The 25,794-nt window shown below is 41.6% G+C and overlaps 1 protein-coding gene across 2 annotated transcripts in view; it reads right to left on the bottom strand.

The window, feature by feature from the left end:
• Positions 1 to 24,522, bottom strand: part of TAF4 (TATA-box binding protein associated factor 4) — a 66,556-nt gene extending 42,034 nt beyond the window's left edge. For both annotated transcript variants that reach the window (XM_030533349.1, XM_030533350.1), the window contains exons 1-2: positions 24,186 to 24,522; positions 21,020 to 22,231 (exon numbers count right to left, since the gene is read on the bottom strand). In XM_030533349.1, the coding sequence (XP_030389209.1) occupies positions 21,020 to 22,231; positions 24,186 to 24,510 (1,537 nt within the window). In that variant the 5' untranslated portion in view covers positions 24,511 to 24,522. The remainder of the gene's footprint in view (positions 1 to 21,019; positions 22,232 to 24,185) is intronic.
• Positions 24,523 to 25,794: the final 1,272 nt, after the last annotated feature.

Here is a 25,794-nt window from a genome sequence, read left to right as displayed (position 1 = left end):
ACTTTGCCTCCAGCATTTATAATGGTGTTAAATATATAAACAAGTGTTTTTAATTTAGGGAGGGAGGTGTCACACTCAGAGGCTTGCTGTGTGAAAGGGATCACCAGTACAATAGTTTGAGAATCACTGCACTACAGTACTTGTATAAGATGAATTGAAAAATACTATTTCTTTTATCATTTTACAGTGCAAATATTTGTAATAAAAAGTAATAAAGTGAGCAGTGTACACTTTGTATTCTGTGCTGTAATTTAAATCCATATATTTGAAAATTTAGAAAAACAGCCAAAAATATTTAATACATTTCAATTGGTGTTCTATTGTTTAATAATGTGATTTAAAAACTGCGATTAATTTTTTTATCACGATTAATTTTTTTTAATTAATCGCATGAGTTAACTGCGATTAATCGACAGCCCTACTGTCAACCTATGTCAGAACAGCCTTAAGACTCCTCTGTTTCACACTCCCAAGACTGGAAGTGGTGAAAGAAAGGAGGAAGAGACAAAGACACCAAATGGAGCTCTGGTTCACCTCAAGATCAAGCCCATTAAGTATAATTCCTTGTTCTGAGAGCTAACAAGCAGCAGAATTGGAATGTGCATATGCATTATATAGAATTACTATATTAACTGCCTGAAACCAAGAGTTGTGAGGCATACCGCAAACAAGCAATAGAATGCATATCAAGAAAGTTTGACTTCTGGCATCATGGAGGCAAAAATAATTGTAGGCGCAATTTGTATAAAAGGCTAGAAATTCACATTTGGCAATTAAAACCTTGAACCTAAACAATGGAGAAGCACTATCTCTTCTATTACAGTCCACCCTACCTGGCTGTTGAAAGCTTGATCCTTAACAGCAAATTCAAAGAGCTTGTTTATGTAACAATACAAATTTTAATATAGTTTTTGTATTAGTTTAATATAGTTTATCTTTTTAAAGTAATTCAAATAACCTTACTGGTCTAAAGTTAGTGTGTTGATCTAGTTGGTTGATAGTTACTCCAGAGAAAGACATACTGTGCTATTGATACAAGCTAAGCTTCCTTGTATCTGGGTTATTACAGGATTATTTATAAATTGTCCTGTTTGTCTATGGTGCTATAAAAATTAATAATGTTAATGTTAACAAATTACTGAAACAGCCTGTATCAACATAAGACTAGAAAAATATTGTAAGATGAATCAGGTTGTAATCCTGCTACAATCCTATACTAAAATCTAAATGGCTGAAATTATTAATAATTGCTCGTTGGTATTTTGATAATTTATGAACATGGACAAAATTATTCAAAGTAGTTTCAAAGAAAAAAAACTTTTAGTGTGGAAATCTTAGCCACCAAATAAAGTCAATCAGTAATACAACGCTAGCATACCTGGTGTTCATATGGAGCCTAGACTAAGAGAAAAGTGTGGGGGGATTTTCAATTGAACTAGTTTAACTAATCAAAACAGGACCCTAGTTGTTATAACTTGCTAAAAAAATCAAGCTGAAGGTGTAAAACTGTGTCTACATAAGTGTAGAGTGTGGTTTTCAATCAAGTTAAATTGGCTCAATAGAGCAAACTTAATTGGTAAAAAACCCTTTTCTTGTTTAGACAGAGCTAGTTAAGTCTAAACTAAGGACACGTCTATGCTACATCACTGCAGCTGTAATACCATAGCATATGTGCTTCCTATCATCATCAAAGGAAGAGGTTTTTCCCATCAAGGTAGTTAATCCATGTCTTCAGCAGGAGGTAACAATGTTAACAAAAGAATGTCATCTACATTTGAGGTTAGGCTGATCTAACTACAGCACCTAGGGCACAACATTTTTCACACCCTGGGTGACATAGCTGTTCAGTCTAATTTAAGTATAGACCAGGTTTAAGAAAATAACTACATTATAAGAAATCACCACAAAGGGCTAACAGCAACATGCATGTGAGAACAAAGCAGAGGTGGGGAATAACAGCACTCTGAATTACACAAGGAATACAAAGTCATCATCAAACCATAATGTTCAGGAATGGAGATGAACACATCCCTAAATGAATGGAGAAGGCTAGAGATAAGTTAAAAAAAAAAAACACATCTTGGGTTGGGAGGGGGTAGGGAGTGAGTTAAGAAATGACAGATTGAAGAATGACTGAATAAACTTGAGCCAGTAATGGAGCAGTGTCCAATTTTTACTCGCAAAGCCAAGATGTTTCACTATGGTCTCTCTTACAGCATAACCTGATAGCACGATACAGAACTGTACAATGGATGAACATTCAATGTACTGAATCAGAGAAAGGACAGAGTTACTAGAGAGCTTCCCCGAGAAACAGCGGCAGGGGCAGTAGGGACCTGCCACTGTGGCAATCCAGGTTGTCCCACAGAACCCTCATTTCTTCGTCCTTCAAGACCTTGGCTCAACATTGGCCAAAAAGCCAGGCACCTATATTGTACAACAAGCTAAGTTGTACACAGTAGGTGTGCCCTTTGAAGTTGCTGTTGGAACAATTTACCCATTGCCAGTGTTGATCGGGGCCTAATCACAAACCCTGTCATAGGTGCATGTGTAAAGACTGTTCTCCTATCAGAAGTAAGCCAAGCTAGTAAGAGGAAGAAAAAAAATGAAAGTCTGCCTCATAAGGAAGAAGCCTGAGGTAAGTTCAGAGGAACCTCTGCTTCTGATCATGGAGGCAGAAGATTGGAAATATGACAGCAGTTCAGTAGGTACACTACCACAGAGCACTGTCAAACAAGATACAAGGCTAGCCTTCTGCTCTGCCCACAACACTTGGAACCCAGTTTTCCTGATAAAGCAGTGGATTTCCATAAAAGAGAACCCCACACACACTAAGGTCAATAGGTATCTTGGGCTCTCCAAGAAGGATTGAGCCCACGGTTGTAAGGTGCTTGAGATATTCTTTTCAACAAGAGGCACTAAACCATTTATAATAGTATTTATACTAATCAGACTCGATCCAAGTCTGAAATCCATAACATTAAGGAGTAATGTCGTCAACTTTCTAGTATCCTGATATTATAATCACAACCTTTTATTAGCATTATTGAGAAAAATCAGAAAGGTCCCTTGCGAGCTGTATCTCATTTTGTGCCTTAGCCTAAGAGACAATAAGAGGTTCTTTAGATACATTAGGTACAAGACTAGGTTCAACCGTGGCCAAGAAGAACTGTCATCACTTGGCTAGACGACTAACAAGTGTTAAATAAATAGGTACAAGAGAAAGATAAAGGAAAGTGTAGGTTCCTATATTTAGTGGGGGAAAGAGCTAATAACTGATGACATCAAGAAAGCTCAGGAGTTTGACTATTTTGCTTCAATCTTCACTAAAAAGGTTAATGGCAGTGGTTCTGAAACTTTTGTACTGGTGACCCTTTCACATAGCAAGCCTGTGTGTACGACCCCCCTTTTAAATTAAAAACACTTCTTTACATATTTAACACCATTATAAATGCTGGAGGCAAAGTGTGGTTTGGGGTGGAGGCTGACAGCTCACGACCCCCCATGTAATAACCTCATGACCCCGAGGGATCCCGACCCCCAGTTTGAGAACCCCTGGTTAATGGTGACTACATACTCAATACAATTAACGTTAACAAGAGGCAAGGAACTCAAGCTACAATAGGGAAAGAACAGATTAAAGAATATTAAGATAAGGTAGAGGAATTCAAGTCATCACAGTCAAATGAAATTCATCCTAGAATACTTAAAAAGTCAGCTGAAACAATTCTGGAATGGTTAGCAATCACCAGTGAGAATTCTTGGCGAATGGGTTCGGTCCCAGAGGATTAGAGAAGGGAAAATATAGTACCTATCTTTAAAAAGGGAAATAGAGAGGGCCATGGAAAGATACTGGAACAAATTATTACACAATCATTTTGTAAGCACCTTGAGGATCATAGGGTCATAAGGGGCAGCCAGCGTGGATTTGCCAAGAACAAATCATTCCATGTAAACCTAATTTCCTTCTTGACATGGTTATTGACCTAATGGAAAGTAGCAGACATCATATCTTGAATTTTAGTAAGATTTGACACAATCCCACATGACATTCTCAAACAAACAATCTAGATGAAATTACTTAAGGTTGGTGCATTACTGGTTGAAAGATCACATGCAAAGAATAGTTAATCAATGGCTTACTGTCAAATTGAGAGGGCATATCTCCTGGGATCCCACATGGGTGAGTCCTGAGTCTGGTACCATTCAATATTTTGATTAATGACTGAGAATTGAGTGGAGAAGATGCTTATAAAATTTGCAGAGAACATCAAGCTGGGAGGGGTTACAAGCACTTTGGAGGACAAGATTAGAATTCTAAATGACCTTGATAAATAAGGAGAATTGGACTGAATTCAACAAAACGAAATTCAACCGGGACAAGTGAAAGTACTACATTTAGGAAGTAAAAGGAAAAAATCAAATGCATAGCCATAAGAGGAGGAATAACTGGCTATGTGAAAGTATTGCTGAAGAGGATCTAGGAGTTATAAATTGATCACAAATTGAATGAGCCAATAATGTTATGCAACTGTGATAAAGGCTAATGGCATTCTGTGGCATATTAACAGCAGAGTTGTAAGACACAGGAGAACTCAGCACTGGTGAGGCTTCAGCTGGACCAGTGTGTCCAATTGTAGGCACCACTTCTTAGGAAAGATGTGGGGAAATTGGAGAGTCCAGAGGAGAGCTACAAAAATGATAAAAGGTTTAGAAAACTTGACCTATGAGAAGAGTTAAAAAACTGTGCGTGTTTAGTCTTGAGAAAAGAAGACTGAGGTGGGGGACCTGATAATAGTCTTCAAATATGTAAAAGGGTTGTTCTAAAGAGGACAGGGAATCAATTGTTCTCTATGTCCACTGAAGGTAGGACAGGACATAATGGGTTTGATCTGCTGTAAAGAAGAGTAAGGTTAGATATTAGCAAATCTAACTATAAAGGTAGTTAAACTCCGGAATAAGCTTCCAAGCAAGGCTGTGAGATCCCCATCATTGGAGGACTTTAAGAACAGGTTTGACAAACACCTGTCAGGGATAGCTTATGTCTAATTGATTCTGCCTCAGTGCAGGGAGCTGGACTTGTTGACCTTTTGAGGTCCCTTCCAGCCCTACATTTCTATTTTAAAATGGAAGAGTATCATAGCTTTTAAAAAGCTTAAATGAATAACTGCCTTTGATTTCTATTCACAGAGGAACAGATGGGGGAAAAAAAGTTTAATATTGGCTTGAGATGTAGCTTTAAAAAAAGTCAAAAGAACAAGATAGTGTAGAGAACCCACACAAATTTCATATTAAAAAGTTGAGTCTTGCTCTCAAGCCCTAATTATGACATAAAACTATATCCATATTACCAAAGCCTCACAAAACAAACATCTGACCACTAGACTGTTACTGCAACAACAACAAAAACAAAAAACCACTACACACACACACAGACTCACAGACACGACTGAATTAGTTAAACATGTAGTCCACAAATCATATTCTCCTGCTGTCAAACCTATCCAGCTACACACATCGGAGTAAAACTAACAAGTACCTGGAATTAGATCAGGGTCCTACTAAGGAGTCATATGGAATGGGGAAGTTTAACATTGAAGTAACTATTTATACACAATATAGTTAATGTGCCAGTCCTATCACTCTTTTAGGACTATAGGTCTTCTGCAGAGAATACTCCTTTTAAAAAATTAAGACTTTTGTAGAACTTACACTATTCCCCTGGTTGAAATTTTGGGCAAAGGATTTCAAAGTCCTGTGTGCTTTGTTGCAAAAAAAAGACTGGAGTCTTCCAAAATCTATGGGGTGCAAGAACAGTGACAGTTTTGGTCTGACACCCGTGTAAAATGGCTTAAAAGGAGATTTCATCAGGTCTCAGAGGACCAAGTTAAGATTCCATTGGTTTGTTTTCTTAGCCATCTGATGAGTACTGAAAAGAGCAGAGCCTGGCTACCTTTGTAAAGAACTCTTGAAAATACAAGGATAAATAGCAAAGATGTCACTTAATTATTTGATGTGTCCAAGACTGTGCACAGGAACTTGAAAACAGCTGAGACATGATGGTTTTCTAAACATGAAAAAGAGCATGCTCTGTATTTGACAGGGAGGTCTACAAAATTATTTGTTCGCCCCTACTGCACCAGCTAGAATATTTAGATAAGGTAGATAAATTCAAAGTTATCAGAACTACTCTAGAACTACTATTTCTGAAATCCAGGAAGGATGGAAGTCAGTTGGCTCTCATGAGTAACCACGCTCTTGGAGCCTTTGCCTCAAGTTCTAGGCCAACAAGCTGAGATTCTGGAGGCATGGAACAAGTGGGCTTTCCTTCAGCAGATCCTTATAAGCAGCAAGTTGCCATGGACCATAGATTGACACAATCAGCAAATAAGGGAACTGGGGACTATGGCCTTGCCTTCCTTGATTTTCCAAGGTACTCTTGCTAGAAGGCTAAGTACATAGACATAGAAAAACCACCCATAGTACATTTGGCTCTACAATAGCCTCAAGCCAAAGATTTGGATTTTTTTTACCCTGGGAAGCATTGTGGAAGGAAACATACATCTTTGACACATGAATGGACATTTTCTGGTCAAGTTCCCAAACTCCAGTTGAAAGTGTCTTGTGCTTAGCCAGTCAGTTCTGTAGTTGAACTTCCTCTTGAATTACTTGGATGAATAAGGTCTTGCTCTCTAAGAATGTGAATTTTCTAGCTTAGCAGATCAATGAGAGGCTTTCAAGGACCCTTCAGGACCTATTTTGCCGTCACATTGGCATAAAATGGCAACTGAACTACACTGAGCATGCTGAAGTAGCTTGGGAAGAACTTGAAAATGCTATGTAGGTCAAGGCACTCCATGTATGGCACAATGGACCAAATTTTGCAACAACTCCTAAATTATTCTGCAGTATTAATCTATTGTATTGTTCAAAATACCCCCAATCCATGCAATCATACACAATTGTGGCTTATAATTGAAATAAATATTCATTGTTATAAAAAAAATTTTCAACAGTGATTTCTGAGGATATGTTTTCCATTATGCTCTCTGAACAGCCTGGCTTCACTCCCTATCCCCCCAAGGAATGGGGAAACTCATAGCTGACTTCTGCAGCTTATCTCCCCAGCTCCCTGAGCCTTGACTATTCAGCTATTTTCCAGGCAGCTCAGCTCCCCTTTAACCTCTTTCTTCCTGGTTACATAGAACAGTGCAGGGTGCATGTACTAGAATCTAACTCCCCCTCATGGGAAACCTGGAGAGCACAAGGAAGCTGTCAAGCTAGTCCCAGAAAGATAGCGACATCAAAAAATATATATAAAAACAGGATATCAGGTGTCCAACTACAGCAAAAAGAAAAAAATCCATGGCAAACTAAAGTGACTGACAAATGAATGGGACAATTCACACCCCTAAGAACTATTGTTTCATATCCTATGTAAACCCAGGAAGATACGACCACATCAGTTTACACTCAGGGCAGGTCTTCACTAACAAAGCTAAAGTGCTGGCACGGTGCACTGTCTTAACTGGTGCTTTACAGTGCTGAAACTTGGTGTGCGCAGGGGGGTGTTTTTTCACACCCCTGAGAGAGAAAGTTGCAGCACTGTAAAGCGCCAGTGTAGACAAGCCCCTAATTTAGATTTCACAACTGTGAAGGCTAGAAACACAGCTCTTTAAAAATGAAAGCTGAGATTCTGAAGCACAATTCTGTGGCATTAGGATGACTTCTGTGGCAAGTTCCATGGCCACAGAATCACAGGTTACATAGGTCCCCAACTATAGTTCACTCAGTCTAATTTTTGTAAATTAAAGACAAGTTTGTATAATGCAAAAGTAATTTTCATAAGTTTGTTTCTCCTAATTGCTCGATGTATAAAAGTAGACTAATTTCATGCCAAAGGCTTTTTCTCACTAACCCTACACAAGAACTTCATTGCATCCATACAGCTTAATTTACTATATTGCTTACCAATTCAATATCAACCCATACTTGATTCATCTATTGAAAATATATTAAGAATTAACAGTTGAAGCAAATGTCAATGTTAAAGCACCAAATGATGACCACTCTTGATGGTGGACTCATTTGAAAAGTTTTGCTTTCCAAGATGAGGGAGCAGTGTTGGTAGCCAGCCACTGCAATTAAAGTGAACATTTAAAATGAAATACACAAGTTAAGAGGGAAGGTACTGTACATCTGGGGTCAGGCTTGGGTTATAGGGGGGGTTACAGGTATCTCTTCATCCTTGCAACTGATACATACATATCGCATAATGGGCATAGACCCAGATTGGGGTGTGAAGGTTTTTAAAGTGTCAGTGGATTAAGTGGGCTCAGGTACGCCACCCATGGAATGAATAAGGAGTCCAAGTCAGTATCGGTGTAGCGGATAAGTACATGGGTGGGGTGCGTCCCTTGGTCTGTCAGGGAAGGAAGTGGGTTATTTCCCTAGTCAGCGGTCTCAGTTACTCAACAAACGCCCCAACTACAGTCAGGGCTTGGCTACGCTCGAAACTTCAAAGCGCTGCCACGGCAGCATCTTGAAGTGTGAGTGTGGTCCCAGCGCTGCACGTACTCCATCTCCTCATGGGGATTAGCTTGCAGCGCTGGGAGCTGTGCTCCCAGCGCTGTGGCACTGTTTACATTGGCACTTTACAGCGCTGTATCTTGCAGCGCTCAGGGGGGTGTTTTTTTCACACCCCTGAGCGAGAAAGTTGCAGCACTGTAAAGCACCAGTGTAGCCAAGGCCTCAGTTTTGAAACTATTAACAGCTCTCCAGAAAGCTATGTTACCTGGAAAGGTGTTAACGTGCTTTCAAGTCTTCTTCCAAAACACCATGCACCTTTCTGTCAAGCTATAAACAAACTGATGCATGTTTGGTTTTATTCTGAAATTCACAGAGCAGGTTTTTCTGTAACAAGTTCATGCTTAACATGCCATAGTCGTACATTATTAGCAAAGTCCAAGAAGGCAAGAACTTAGAAGGCAAACCATTATCAAGAGGTAAACCAATTTTTACTTCAATAATTTTGACCTCAATAAACAAAGTAGATTAAATTTTCCCTGGTGTAACTCCACTAACTTCAAAAGAGTTACATGAGGGAATATGACCCAGTGGTATATGAATCTAATTTCTTCTGAGGAAGGGCGAATTTAATTCACAAGTGGGTCACCAATTCTTTTAATATGTTAAATTGCACCTGTGGTTTTGCAAACCAGCTAGTTTTCATTCCATGCTAAAGCCTTGTCTACATTAGAGAATTTTAGGAAAACTTTTCACTAGTGTTACTTGTTCTGCTACAGTGGCAGGACCCATACTGTAGACAAGATTCCTCTGACTTGTAGCACTTTTACCACGGCACCAAATAAATATATAGCTGAACGAGTGGTGGCATCACTGTTCCCCCCCCCCCCACCCCCGCCTCAAGTTCCCTAGGCAGGCACAGAATTTCACATTTTAGCAATTTACAGCACTATACTGCTCCTGGAAGTTCAGATACAAGAGAGACCAATAAGACCTCTGTCAATTAGAAGTAAAATTAAACTGTTACATGGACATGACACATAAATGTCTTTATCATAACAGCAACATTATTCAGTACCATCTCTTTTTAAAATAGAACTAATTTTAATAAAGAAAAAACACTCACTAAAAAAGTAAAATCTTCTCTCCACATCTGTAAATATGTTTCTCATTCTAACAACTCATCAATTAAGAAACCGTAAAAAAGAAATTTTTTTAACCTAGATTTAACAAGGGAACAATGTGGGGGTAATGAGTAAAAAGACTTATTTTTTTTTCTCTTTTTAAAAGGGAACATGGAAAAGAGAAGTAGCTGGTATACTAGGAAGAGAGGAACAAGACAATATATTTGTGAATGACACATATTGCATGGATAGGAGCCCTTTTTGGTTTCCTGTGGTAGGACCTTTGAATGTGTCAGTGTATATCTTTATTAGAAAGTCACCACCACCACACCAAATTTGAGCTCCTTGTACTTCTACAATGTGCTGCACATCTCTATCACTTCATTCTTTTCTCCAAAACAGTCTACTAATCACCCTCTTTAGATTTTCCTCTCCCCTGTCACTGCAATTTGTTCTGTGCTGCTCCTTATGGTTGGAACCCACTCCCTAACCAGGTCCACCATGCCCCATCCTCGTTTCTTTCAAGTTCTTTCAAGAGGCTTACCAGTCCTAGCTTTTCTTCATGGAAATATACACACTTGATTATTAATAGTTAATTTTCAGAAGTTAAACATTGTTGGTCAGTAATCTGCTTTTTGTTTGTGTCCCATCACCTAGCCTCTCTTTCTACATTGATATTTAGATGGTATGCCCTATGGCTGAGATTCCCAAACATTTTACTAAGGCAACCCACCAACTGCATTCTCTCTTTTTCCAACCCACCATTACAAATATACACCTTTCACCCCAGGAACCAAAACCCTAACCCCAGCCCAGTGTAAAGGAAAGGCCCTCAGGGAGGGGTGGAGGCAGAGAGGAAGCCCACCCTGCACTCAACTTGCAGCGATGGCTCTTGCCTGCTCCTAGTGTGATGACTGGGCATGAGGTCACAGCACCACTCAGGCTTGGCCCAGCCACCAATGTGTGTGATGGAGGGGCAGCCAGGACAAACCTGATTGGTTCTGCAACTCTGTGCCACAGGTCTCAACACCCAGAGTGCCCCATGGCACTGGAGGTGCTGCTGTGGAATAAGCTTGCTCTCCAACTTCTCCGCTCCCACCCCCAATTACCTTTCCGGGCCTCACCTCTGCACTGAGTGAGGAGAAGTGGATGTTTGCCTAGAGCCTAGTGATAGGTTAATCCAGCCCTGCATATGGCAACCCACCTAGAACCTTCCTACGACCCACTGGTAGGTCAGGTCGCACCATTTAGGAAACATTCCCCTATGAGACAAGGATAATATTATTTTAGCTGTCTGTACAGTACCTCACATACTTTTAATTCTCTATGATAAACTGATGCTATGAGTTTAATAATTCAGCAACTCACAAGGGCATATATTAGGATAGTAATGTTTAAAAGTTAGATAGATTGCTCTTACTAGAAGAATGAAGTACTATATATGGATCCATATGAACTCTTCCACACAAAGCATGACAGTGTTTTAAAATGATACAAACTTCTTACATAATACAAACCAAGCTCTCTCTTGAATTTGTATCAGGAACAATGTATCACTGAAAAATGTTTCTCAGCAATACTTTGTCAAGGAGCAATGCTGTAAAGTTAAAAGGGAGATTGCCAGGTAGATGAGGTTCAAATTTTACATTTTTGGTTCTTTATTTGAAAAAAGTTACCCAATGTCACTGATAAAAATAAATCCAAGCAAATAACCAAAGGTGGAAAATTGTAGTTCAGAACTACATAAAGACCCAAACCAGCATCCAACCCTCACTGTGCTAGGGGCTGCACAAAGAGTAAAGACAGTCTCTGCCCAGAAGAACTTTATTTGAACACCTCCCTACAGTGTTAACCTATTGCAGCGCTATGCTAGTGCCAGCTTACCAGAAAGTGAAAGACCAGAAACAAAAAGTGACACTGACTTGTTTACCAAAGATGATCAAAATGTAATAAATTAATAATGAAAAGGAAAGTCACCCTTTACATTTGAATGTTAATAATCTAGTAGTCATCTAACACTGATAAGGAGACTGATCTTCTAAAATTATGATTTTAACCTGACAGCATTACATAGGCAGGAACAGTCTTTTACTCCATATTTGTCACTACCTTCAGAGGGGATCTGGGAGACTGCAGGGATCATTCTGTGCAAATCTCATTGCAGGATTGGGACCGATAGGTTTCAATCCCATCTGAGTTCAAATCAATTAGTATTTTCTAGTTTAAAAAACATTTAGCATATCGAGCTAGTCAAAGTAAGGGTTTGTATACATGAGAAAGTTTTACCAGTTTAGCTCAGTGTGTCATTTTAAACATATTTAGTTAAACCAGTGTAAAAGACTGAACAGTTAATTTTAATTTAAATCAAACTTAAGTGTAGTTTAAGCCTTAACCAAAATAAGCATGTCCCCACATAGCATTTTGCACTGATTTTGCTAAAGCCTGGTTTGCACAGTTTTCATACTGATATAACCAGACTATTTAAGTGTGTGATTTAAAAAAAATTAAAATAAAAAACAAAACTAGTTATACTGGTACAATCCCTACTGTGGATGTAGTTATACCATAAAAAGTACCTTACAAATAATACAGCTTAGTCCTGTCCCGTTCCCTTACAGGAATTAGGTTTACACTGCCCCGCACTACGGAGGCTGTACTACTTTAACTGTACTGGTATAAAGCACAACTTTTGGGATTTAGACAAGATCTAAGTCAGTTAAAAAAAATAATTTAAATTAAACTAGTGTACATATCATGCAGAGCATTATTTTTACTCAAGAAGTTCAGTAACAGGGGTCAGATACAGTGTTCCCTCTAATTGTTTACATCCAGGTATGGAATGAATTTTGTTATGTGCACCAATATGGAGGTGATTTGTCACACATCACCTCCATGTTGGTGCATATAACAAAATTCATGCAGTGGTGGTGGGGCCCTGGGGTTTGGAATGTGGAAGGGGGCTCAAGGCTGGGGCAGAGGGTTGGAGTGCATGGGAGGTGAGGGCTCTAGGGTGGGGCTGGGGATGAAGAGTTTGGGAGGAGATTCAGGGCTGGGGCAGAGGGTTGGGGTGTGGGAGGTGCAGGCTCTGGGGTGGGACCAGAGATGAAGGGTTTGGAGTGCAGGCTGCCCCGCTGCTGCAGTGGGGAGAGATGACTCCCTGCAGCCCTCTCTAACCACAGCAAGTCGGGGCCGGGGAAGAGGCCTCTCCTGCCGGGGCAGTCCCAGCAGAGCTAGGCCAGGGGACGGGCTCCTCTCCCAGGCTGCTCTGGGCCGAGCCAAGGGAAGAGCTCCTCTCCTCTAGCCACAGCAAGTCCGGGACTGGTCTGTGCTGAGGGAGAGGCGCCTCTCCCTACTACAGCCCTGAGCAGGGCTTAACAGGCAGCTGCATAGCCACACAGCTTAGATGGAACTTAGGTGAAATATCAGAATGGATTCCTAGTTTTAATTTAAGACATACATCAGGGAAGGAAAGTATTCAGAAGGAGGGAGGAGATTTCAACAGGATCCTCATTTCACTAACGCTCATTGAGGTCCTGATTGCACAACGGACTTGGCACAAGTGTACCCATGTGGCCACAGGTAGACCCCATTGGACATCACAGAGGCTCCACCAGGCGCAGGGGTACACCTAACCATACACAGAATCTTAACAGTTGATAATATTAGGTGTTTTAGCTGACAAAGACTGTCAAAAGATATTTTCTCCACTACTAAGGTCACTAGGAAACTTTTTTTTTTTTTACACTATATTTCTCAAGTGACCAACTGTTTCTATAATGCTACTGCTTCCGTTACTTTTTCAATAACAAAATATAAACTAATTAGCATGACTGACAAGTAACTTTGTAACTGAGTATCTCAAAATCAAACATGGATGTTCAGACATGGGCAAAGAGAGATATGCCCAGCCCACCAAGGCTGAGTTTGACCCCAGGTGACTAAAACTGTCAAGAGTGTTTTAAACTAAGCCCTTTCACATTAAAATATTTTTAATAGAAGAACTTCAAGTAGTGCAATAAAGCATTCTGGGTCTTTATTTGAAATCAATTCTATATATAGCTCATGCAATTAAAAAAACTTTAAATTTTTATTTACAAACATGGAAAGAAACACTTTTCAATAATTAGAACTGAAAGTGTTCAAAATACTCAATAGATCAAAACAATCTCTAGAGTATTTTGTAATAATTTATTTGTCTTATCACCATGTTGGTTGACCAAAGCACATTTTTTCTGATTAATATGAAGTCCTCACATTTACATTTTCCATTGCCAGGTTAGCTAAAATAGAGTACGGCAGTTGAGTTGTGAACTCAAGTTGAGAGCAGCATCCAAATTTTTAGTCCTCAGGCCAGAAGAGTTTGAGTGCCTTTCAAAAGTGGGCCACTTAGATTCATGGAAATAGACAATTATGGTGACTCACTGAGCACACACTCTGTTGGACAGTTCCTGTGCTAGCAGTGGTGTGCAGAATGCCTCAGAAGCAGCAACTAACCCACATTCACAGCTCTTGTTGATCACTGGCATCTGCACGGCCCTTAAACTGAAGGGGTAAGTAACCCCCAAAACACCAAACTTCAACTGAAATTAAGCATGTTTTAAAAAGAGAATCCTAGTTTGTTATGAAGACTGGCGTGAATACAAAATTTTGCATAACTACTCTAACTCTAAAATGGAACTGTATTATATACAGCTCAAGATAACTAAATGCTTCCACAAGTCAGTTTTGAAGAATTACAGTTATACATCCTATAAAGCCTGGTCACTGAAAGTGTCAATTTGTATTTTACTGGTCAATGTAAAACAATGTATTGCTCTGTCTCATGATATGCTGTTTAAAAAAAAAGAAAAGAAAATCACCCTCTCAACCTTAAATTCTTCTGGGGCAAAATTTAAGGTTGTCATAATAAGGTAAGATCTTTCAATTTTTAACAAGTCTAAAACTTTTTTTCCCCCTTACTCTTGAAATATATGGTAAACCTGATGGATCTACATATAAAAAGACACTTCAAATCAAGCAAAAATGTTCCTTTTGCTGATATATAATTTGAGCAGTTTTCCCCCCAACCCTTTTAAATGTAGAACAGAGGAAATTCATAATTCTCTCTCTTGGGAACAGATATCATCCAGTGAACGAGCAAAGAACTTCCAAGTTTTAATTCTGGATTTGACATTGACACCCCTAACGCCAATGGGAAAGTCACAACTTTTCACCCTGAGTTTCCCCAGCTTTCAAGTTGAGAAAATACATTCACTTACCAACCAGGGGTTATGAGAGGATTAACATTTGTAATATGCTTTGAAAGTGAAAGTACTACAGTAAGCTGCTATTATCCTTGCTTGTTAGATATCTTTTTTTTTTTTAAACCACACAAAATATGGTCATGCTAACTAACAATTAGCAGCATAACACTGATAGGCTATAGTATAGTACACAAAAGCTGTAAACAGGTGGGAACATTTGGACTTGCTCACAAGTTGGTGGGAATTAGAATTGGAGATACACGCAAAGAGTCTGAAGGAAGAATGCTAAATATTGGAATGTATCTTTCATCTGAAAGTCAGCAAGTTTTCATGTGTATTCACATTCACAGAAACTTAAATAGACAATTAAGCATTTCAGAGATGCCTACTTAAAAAAAAAAAAGAGAATGGACCCAAAAAGCAATGTGCTCAGCTATAACAAGTATCAAGAGTTTTACAATGAAAAAAACTATTTAGATCATTTTATTCAAAATCTGTTAGCTTCCCCTTTTTTCTTTCCAACCTCTTATGCTTACTAGTCTAGGATACCAATCCTGGAAAAACATTAGTAAATACATGTCTTTACTGAAGTCAGTGGGACCATTCATCCAAGTACGATCACATGTACATAAAATGGTTTACAGGATTGGGACCCAAGTCTCTCTCTGTGCCTTCATGCCAATTTGATGACAATTATTGTGGTGCACCCAGCTGATTTTTGGTGACAAAAATTTGGATTTTTAAATATAAAGAAGACTGTTTGCCAAAAAATATATACACTACAGGTGTGCAAGCTGCTTTTAATGGCTCCAGTTCAGGAAAGTATCACTATTCAAGTCAATGAGACTTGAGTATATACTTAAAGTTAGGCATAAAATACTTTTCTAAATGGGACCACAATAAGCAGAGGTTGGAAAAAACACCAAAAACCAAAACCAAGAGAAGAAAGAATCTTCCTCCAGCAAGTGACAGAGCCAAAACCCATATATTGCTGTAGAATTTAAACCTCCATTTAAAACAAATTAATTACCCAACCTCTATGGTTGTGAAGAAAACCATCCAAATGTGAGACAAATATAAATGGATAATGTCCTCTTCAGTATACAGATTACATAGGTGCCAGTGGAAGCACTGGAGCTATAGCTCTATCAAGCAGCAACAGCGTGAAATTAACATTAGTCATTTTCACTAGTGCTATTCAGAACCCTACAACAATGAAACTCCTCAAATCATGTCAGTTTCACACTGATATTGCTTGGGAAAGCTACCAGTGGTGGCAGCCACTGGAGTTATTCATAGTGCACGAGGACCCAAAAAAACCACCCCAGAAGCTAGGTGACAGAATACAATACACATCTGCGTCCCCATTTCCCACACACAACTACTAGCAGATACTAGGAAATACTGGGGGAGGAGTAAAGCTATAGAGACCCTCTACCATTACCATGTGACGGTTGTTCTATGACCTATATAAATATTAATTTGTGGCATCAGTTCAGTGACTAGTGGACAACTGCAATATACTTGTTGGCAGTCTCAGCCAAAAGAACAGAGGATTAAGTGGGCACAGAGAATGATCTACCACACTCCCATCACCCAGGGGTGATCCCTGAAGATTGATGTGTAGGGAAGTTTTAACGGTTACTACATTTTGCTATACTATTCTGTGGACAAGAAGGACCTTTAGTCTTCAGCCATTTTCATAAGTACTAAAACTCAAAGGAAAAAAAGTGGGGTTTCTATATTTCACTTTTGCCTAGGCTGGGGGTAGGGGGGAAGAGGAGGACATGGGGGGAGGGGAACTCTCCTGATCTACCAGCTCTGTACTGTTTTAATTCAATATATGCATATAGTACCTCCCCTCCGCCAATGCTGCATACCTCTTAGCAGGCTTCTTAGGCTCGGTCTACACTACAAACTAGGGTGTGATCCCCAGCTCACAGACACACTCATGCTAGCTCAATGAGAGCTAGCTCAAGCATAAACAGTAGTGTAGCCATGGTAGCATGGGCAGCAGGAGCATGGCTTAGCTGGGTCATCGCTGCTACTGCCCATAATACCACAGCTACACTTTCATTTATTACACCAGTGCTAGCTGTCACTGAGCTACTGCGAGTACGTACCTGTGAGCTGGGAACCACATCCCTAGCTCATAGTGTCGACTAAATGCCGTAAGAAGATAGCAGAAGAGAGTAACAGTATAATATACCTGTGATCAGAGAAACCTGTTTCATTTTTTGTTAAATTCCCAGGGCTGACAATACAGTTATGGTAAGAAGATTGTAGATTTCCGTTGCGGCCAGTTTTGAGAACCTGTTATATACTAATGCAAGTGAAAATATTGCTTTGCTAATCCTAAAACTAACTTTTTCGGAGGGAAAATAAAATTTATAGAAGTGTGAAAATCATTAAAAAACATTTGCAGCACCTGCCAATTATGATCTCATATATGCTGCATAGTTCTGTTCTACTTGTAGACTTCTGTTCCATCTATGAACAACTAAGATACTTTTCTGTGTATCTGAAACAACTGCCATGATGTTTTAATATCAATTGTCCCAGCTATTACCAGATGAGTGCATAAAAGATCTCCTCACACTATTTACTTCAGAACAACGCAAGTAGTTAAAAACATAAGATGATTTATTTTGATTCATAGTGCATTTTATGAAATTATCTTTAAATAAACTCGTTGCATACTTGACAGAATCATCCTTTCTGAAGTCAATTCAAGAGTATTTTCCACATCTCTGCTAAAGCCAAAAAGATGTTTTTTTAGGCAATTTTTGGAATTGTATAGCAGTGCTTCAAATGTTCAGGCTACAAGTTACAAATCTGGGCTGCTGGAGAAGAGAAAGTGCAGATATACTGCTTTTCATATACATACACACATTGTGTATATATATTATACACACACGTCTCCCATCCTCTTAAGATCTTGGTAAAACAAAAATGAACCCATTATTAACCAAAACTAATGCTGATAACCCTGTTTCCTTGGGGAGGGGAAAAACAAATAATGTGGCAGAACCTAACAGCACCACAACAATTAATCTCCCTGTTTTCACATATTTCTAACTTGGCCATTTTAAATTCCATCTAGCTAAAAACTGATACACCATACAGGTGACACTCCAGCAGCAATATATTTTAAGAAGTGTAAATCAACTAAACTGTTTGTAAAGGTAAAGGCAGACTACCTCAAAAACACTTTTTTAAAGAATCTTTTAGTAAAGCCACAGGTTAATAAAAATATTGACATTTTTGTATTCAGTGTCATTTATGTGGAACAGTAATTGGACATTTGGGTGTGGGGACTGGAAATTAAACAACTAGTTTATTTTGTTTGGAAAATAAATACAGAATATGCGCTACACCATTGGTTCTCAACTGGGGTACATGAACCCCCTGGAAGACCTCTGGGGCACATCAACTCATCTGATTTTTGCCTAGTTTCACAACAGCCTACATAAAAAGCACTAGCGAAGTCAGTAAAAACTAAAATTTCATATGACTTGCTTATATTGCCGTATATAGTATACACTGAAATGTAAGTATAATATTTATATTCTAAATGATTTTATAATTACACAGTAAAAATAAGTAATTTTTCAGTAATAATGTGCTGTGACACACTTGTATTTTTTGTCTGATTCTGTAAGCAAATAGTTTTTAAGTGAGGTGAAACTAGGGGGTATGCAAGATCAATCAGACTCCTAAAAGGGGTACAGTAATCTGGAAAGGTTGAGAGCCACCGTGCTACACAACAGGCAAATTTTTCAAAAGTGGATGCTAAATTGTTGTTACTCTATGCTCACTACCATTTGCACATGCAGCTTTTGTTCTCTAGTTATATCATGCATAAACTCCTCAGACTTGCATGAGCAAACTATATTAGCATACAGCTCTCCAATTTTTACATGCAAATGTTGCTTGCAGAGACTAATTTGAGGTTTTGTACGTGCAAAAACTTGGATGTACAAACTTTGCTGGAGCAATTGGACAGATGGCTAAAACTTCCTTTGAAAATTTGGTCACTGTGCTGTACTTCAAAATTCAATTAATTCATTATGTTTTTGTATTAGTTTATTCTCCCCTCATACATATATGTAAACTCCATTAAAGTTAATGGCGCTTAAGTGGATACGGAGGATGAGGGGGAGAACCCTAAACATCTAGGGTTAGATTTTCTCAAGTATTCAGCACCCATAACTGGGACCAGATTTTCAAAACAGCTCAGCATCCAGCCAACTTCCAGTGTGCTCAACAGAAGCTGCTGACCAAAAAATATAGTTCTTTTGAGATTTTGGATTTTTGTCAAATTTAAATTTTAAGGACTTAATCCTAAAAATTAAAGGCTAGATCCTGCAAAGTCCTACTTTGATTTCACTGGGACCATGCACAGGAGTAACTTATGCATGCTCAACCATAAAGATTGGGCCCTTGTTGGTAAATGGGGCACATTTTAGTAAGTTGATAAAAATGTTAGTGGTTTAAAAACTACTTTATTAGCACTGCTGATCATGTCCAGTAGATGTTTTCCATAATTAATTATACTATGTAGTACTGCCATATTGCCACTATGGAGCTATATACCTAAACCTTACTAATATCAACTGTAAACCATAAGGGCAATTTTATTAATATTGCAGAAAGGGATAATATCTTCAAATCCTGAAAAGTATGATGCATTTTTAGTTTAGGTTTTTATTGTTATTACTATTATTAAAACAGGCTCCAACTTAAAAACAGGGATTCCAAAGGTTTAAGACTTTTTGATAAATTTAAAAACAGTTTTGAAAAACTTCAGCATATGAAATATTCTTGCCAGGCAATATCTTTCTATGCAAGAAAAACGTAGATTTTTAATATCCCAATTGTGATTTAAATATACAGAATGTTTGACAGACTTAATTGAACCATGCAGTGTCACATACTATAAATGGAGTACACCTCTACGTCGATATAATGTCACCCGATATAACACGAATTTGGGTATAACACGGTAAAGCAGTGCTGGGCGGGGGGGGAACAGCGCGGGGCTGTGCACTCCGGTGGATCAAAGCAAGTTCAATATAACACAGTTTCACCTATAACGCGGTAAGATTTTTTGGCTCCCAAGGACAGCATTATATCAAGGTAGAGGTGTATTATACAGAAACACAGTGTACAGTAAGTTATGGTTGCTGGTATCTTAGTAATAAGTGCATCAATCTAAGGTTGGGTAGCAGTTTCAACAGATATCATTTTCACTGCTCTAAGACCTATTGAAATGAATTGCATATGCACCCCATTGATTTCATTGGGTAGTAATAATAAAATTTAATTGGCTGTTCTTTGTATAGTAATATCACCTAGCAAAACGACAAAAAAACCCAACCAGGGATATTTGACAGAGCATAGACCAGTTCTCAGAACAGAGGGCTTTTTTTATTCTGCCTTTAACTCACTCCTGACTGGTCTCGGGCTTGGTTCCCTGACTAAGAGCAATGTTAGTTACTACAGGCGCTGCAACCCTACACACAACAGGGTAAGGTAAGGACAGAGTAAGATTGCCTTTGTATTGAAGGTCCAGTGATAAATGATCATCATCATGAGCTCCAAATCTGAGAGCATAACTCAGATTTCTAATGTTATTTTAATGTATTTATGGTAAAAGAAGGTAGCTTCTCTCCTTATGCTGTACCTGCTGCGGCGCTACCAAGCAATGCTCCTTGTATGGTACAGGGGGGCATACAGGGACAGGGAAAAGAGGAGCATGCTAGGTTAGATGAATTACTGACAAAACTGTTTTAAAGTCAAAATGCATCATGTGAAAATGAAACAGCAAGGTGCAGTAAAATAGCATTTTAATCACATTTGTGTTGGCTTGCAGCTTTGTTCACACTTGCACTTTAGTAAAAAGGAAAATCTAAACAATAGTAAGACTTCTAAAATAATTGTGCCAACACGCCTTTGTCACCTGAAACAGCATAAAAATCATGCCATATCCCATGCCACTGTCCAAAACCAAGTGATATCTGAGAGCAAAAGCTTCCCCATGATTTACAACTAAATCTAGATATATTCATCTTCCTCTCAACAACATATACAGCCACTAAATAAAAATCTCTAGTCTTTACTTACCTGGCGGTAACTGAAAGTTCTGAATATTAGTTGGATTCTGAGGTGCCTGAGGCAGACGAGGTGCTAAAACTGTGGGAGTCAAAGTTGCTCTGATACCACTGGTAGTTGCTGTTGGAGTCCTTGGCAGACTTTGTGCCACTGTACTGGCAGTGCCCTTAGCCATTCCTGTAGGAGTACCAGGAGCTGCAGGAGGTATCCCACCGGGATTGGGGGCCACACTGGAGAGCCCAGCTTGCATAGTTTGCCCAATTATCATGTTACCCCCTGTAGTACTGGGCTGGCCACTTGCAACTAGTGTCTGCTGCTGGGATACTGCATGCACTATAGTTTTAGGAGACTCTGATTTGAGGAGCTGTGTGACGCATGACACACTGGAACCAGGTTGGCTGTTCACAAGTGATGTTTGGAGGGAAACTCCAGAACCCACAGTGACCGCAGCAACAGCAGGAAAACTCCCCACACCGATGGCTGAATTGAGGAGCTGTGTGATGGGTGACACACTGGAACCAGGTTGGCTGTTCACAAGTGATGTTTGGAGGGAAACTCCAGAACCCACAGTGACTGCAGTAACAGCAGGAAAACTCTCCACACCGATGGCTGAATTGATCACAGTATTGCTCCCATTCTGGGTGGCTGCAGCAGCTGCAGCTACCGTGGGTCCTGCTGTGTGAACTGGTGGCCTCACCAGTGCTACAGTAGGCCCCCCACCTACAATGCTTGGTGGCGGTTGCGAAGAGATTACTGTGGGTGATGAGGATGAGGTGGAGGACACAGCAGTGCTGAGGAAAGAAGTCTGTATGACAGTGTTAGAAGCTGATGGCAAAACAGCATTAACTGTATTTCCCTTCCCCACAGATCCAGGTCCATTGTTAACCAGAGGGGCAACAGCAGGTGCAGCAGCAGGATTAGCAGTTGCAGGAGTCCCAGAGAAAGCAGCACTTCCCGAATGGTGAGAGTTCATCACCACATTACTCCCATTCAAAGTTTGCACCGTTGTGGTCTCAATTTTGCCATTCCTGGTGGATAAGGCAGTTGCCATGGTACTGATAACCACTGATTTGCCCTGACTGAGGGTCCCTGGAGCAGCAGCAGTTTCAGATCCTCCTCCTGCTGCTGCTGCGGTGGTGGTGCTGGTTGTAGTGACTCCATCCAGAGTTGAACTCTGAGACCTGGTGTTATGATTAATAACACCCCCTTGCACTCCTCCAGCTCCTGAAACATCAACAACAACAAGGTTCAAAGGAGAGAATGTGCAGGAGGAGAAAAATGTAGAGGGAGCGTGTTCCCCCCCCCCCATGCTGCATGCATTGAAACAAGAAAAAAGGTGGTGAAAATACAAGTCCTCTTCCTCTGTGTAAAGAGGTTACCCCGAGGCCCATTTATTCCCCATACGGACACCTGGTAGCAGTGATATTAATTATTGCACCCCTATGAACAAGAGAAAAAAGGGAAGACAGACACACAACAAGACAGGATCTGGACAATAAAGGGGGTTGAGGGTGCTTCTTTTCCCTACACTTTCTTCTCTCCGCCATTCCAGGCCTGACATTATGTTTAACAACATCCTTTGCACTCCAGTTCCCGCAACTAGAGGGAAAAGAAAAAAAAGAGTGGGAAATAAATCAATAAAGAGTTCTCCCTGTGCCCTCTATACCTTGCACACTCTACCCCCAATCCTTTCATCTCCTATAGTAGAACCTAGTAGTATCATGGAATTCAACTAGTATAACAGTGTAAAAAGTAGGCGGTGAGAGCTGTCAATCTGACAGAAAAAGTTTCCATAAGAGGACTTCGTCCATACCAGGGCCTGTTGTTGTTATTCTGCTCCTCAAGCTCCCACAACCATAAAGAAAAATATGGGGAGAAAACAGACTTGGACACTGAGGACACTACAATGTGGCCTCCTGCCCTGAGACCTCCTCATCCTGCTTTAATGAGGCCTGGTATCATGATTAACACCAGCTTTGGCAGTCCAGGTCCTGAATTAAGGAGAGAGAAATGAGAAGGGAGCTGTCAGAGATAACCCTTATAATGTGTGTCTCAGTAGCTAAGAGGACCCTCCGGTAAGATCCTCATTACAGACCTGCTATTATTAATGTCAGCAACCTCTTACATTTCAGCAACAAGAAGCAGAGAAAAGTGTGTGTGGGGAGGAAGGGACAGGGGGCAGAATCACAGATAGATAGTGGGCAGATAAGGATATTTTTCCCTTTCCGCTAAAACAAACCTCCCACCTATTCTCAAAGTGAGACCTAATATTATGATTAACATCATTCCCTTATAACCCAGCTCCTCCATCCAGGGGCCAAACGTTCACAGACAGATATAGAGAAGATATTCTAAGGAGGAGGATAGGGGTTGTGCTCTGAATCCTCCCCCCCCACCCCAAATACCAGGACTTTGTGTTGCCACAACACCCCCTTGAGGGAGAAAGAGGAATGAAAGGTGTTGAATGCCCCCTCCAAGCTCCTGCTACAAGAGGGGCAAGGGGGAATATCCAGAAGGAAGGCATTTTTAGGGTCTTCTTTCCTTTGAAATCCCTCCTCACTTCCTCCTCTACAGGAAACGGGTGTCATGATTAATAACACCCCTTTGCACTTCAGCAACAGAGGGAGAGGAAGGAGCACTCAGACAGAGATTGGAAGGCACTATTAAGTGGGAATCCCCCCAATAAACCCCACCATCCAATGTACACTAGCAACAGGGAAGGCAGAGGAACATTCAAACAAACTGGGGGAAAGCCATTATCAAAGGGATAGTTCCCCCGCACTGGTTCCCCTCCTTGTCCCCTATGATTAAGGGCAGCCTTTTACACTCCAGCAACAAGGTAAGGAAAAAAGAGACTGATAACCCATCAGTGCCTGTTTATGGCTCTATCATGGGGGGCAGCACTCCCATATGACAAGAAACAACTCACCTACACCCCAGGAGCAAGGAGGGGGAGGAGGAGCACAGTCAGACATATACTAAAGGGCCTGGTGGGGGGGGGCTCTCCCCAATATGATTTATACCACCCCTTGCACTCCAGTTCTTGTCACAACAACAAGGAGGAGGAGGAGAGAGGGAAAAGGGGGGAAAGCAGTAAGGGAGGGAGGCAGTCAGAGCTTGGGAGTGGGGGGAGGGGAGGCCCCTTTCCCAGAGAGCCCCCCACCCCTGCCCAGGTTACCTGCTTTTGTGATCTCTGGGGCACTGAGTCCCATCTTGCTGCTGCTGCTGCTGCTGCTGCTCTCTGTTTGGACATTAGCATTGCCTCCTACTACTACTCCTGCAGGGCTAGGGCTAGGGCTGCTGCTGCTGCTACTGCTGCTCACAACATGGTTCCCCAGCAGCCCCCCAGCGGCCCTGAGGGGCTCCTGCGCCTTGTGGTGCTGGTGGTGATGACCGGAGGCCGCCAGCTGGGACTCCAGGGAGCCCACCAGGTCGCTCACCACCTTCTCATCCACCTCCGTGTTCAGGAAAACCTCATCCAGCAGATCCGAGCCCGCCGCCATCTTTTTTTTGGAGGGTTCCTGTGAGCTGCTCCCTCCTCCCCTTTCACTCCTCCCTCCCACCCCCCCCCACGCTGGCCTCTCACTGCGCAAGCGCGCAGGACTCGGCTCACATCAGCGGCCGGAGAGGGATTCCGCTCGCTGATGATTGGCCGCCAGCCGCCTATAAAAGCCCGGGCAAATGGCTGCGAAGGCTTAGTTGGGAGTCGGGCTGCGGCGGCCCGGACGCGAGGCTGCGGGAGCAGCGGGGACGGAAGGTCGGGGGTGGCTGGACAGGGAGGGTGGCGAGGCTAGTTCGAGCTGCGGGAGGGAGCACGGGGGCCGCATGCGGGGAGGGGACTGAGGGTAGAGCCGGCAGCTCTTTGTCCGCCTGAGCCCAAGATGGCTGCATGTTTCCCTGCTGCTCCCTGCCTCTGGCCCTTGTCGCTGGAGCGAGTCTGAAGGGCGCCCCACACCTGTGCCAGCTGCGTGTAACTGAGCCACCGGGAGGGCGGGGGAGGAGACGCGGCCTCGGGCCCCACGCCCGGCCTCGGCAGGGGGCAGCGAGCAGCAGCCGTTGGGGGGCCAGGGGCGAAGAGCCCCCGCAGAGGCAGCGTGGCCCTGGGGGGGGGCAGGGCGGGTAGCCGCGACCCTGCGCCCCTCTCCTCGGGGATGGGGCCGGCTCTTTCCCAGCGCCTGTGCCGCCTGCCTCCCCTCGTTGCGGAGCGGCCCTGGGGAGAAGGCGAGCCTGGCGGCAGGCGCGGGGCTGTGCTGCGGCTTCCCACCCGGGCTCCACGGGAAAGCAACCACCCCTGGCCTTTTCCCCTCGGTCAGTAAGTGTCGCTGCTCCGCGGGGCTTTCAAACGCCTCTAAGGGCTACTGGAGCACTCTGCTCCCGGCCCCAGCTCACGGCCCCGCCGGCTACGGGAGCTGGGAGTGGGACGGAGCGAAGGTGGGGGCGCCACTAATCTATGTGCAAGGCAAGGTGCTGTCGCGCTTCCCTGAAAGTGAATTTAGGAAACTGACTCAGCAGACTGGGGGCCTCGGGGTGGGCAGTCCCTTCAAGCAGACAGGCTAGACTAAGTGAGCGCTGTGAATGCGTATACAAGGGGGAAGGGATTGGGGTACCTGGATTTAAAGCCTGGAAAAAGAAACTGGGAGGCGGCTGTGTTGAAAGATCAACAGCAACGTGGGGGTGGGCTTAGTCAGACGTCTCAACTGTTAAACATCTTATCCACAACTTCAGCCTTTCAGAGGAAACTAAAGCTTTGAATCCAGAGCAGCTACAGTTTAACGAAGATTGCACCA

Source organism: Gopherus evgoodei, chromosome 14 (genome assembly GCF_007399415.2).
Source record: "Gopherus evgoodei ecotype Sinaloan lineage chromosome 14, rGopEvg1_v1.p, whole genome shotgun sequence".
Lineage (NCBI taxonomy): Eukaryota > Metazoa > Chordata > Testudines > Testudinidae > Gopherus > Gopherus evgoodei.
The sequence above is the reverse complement of the archived record's forward strand: the minus strand, read 5'-3'. Positions and strand labels throughout refer to the sequence as shown.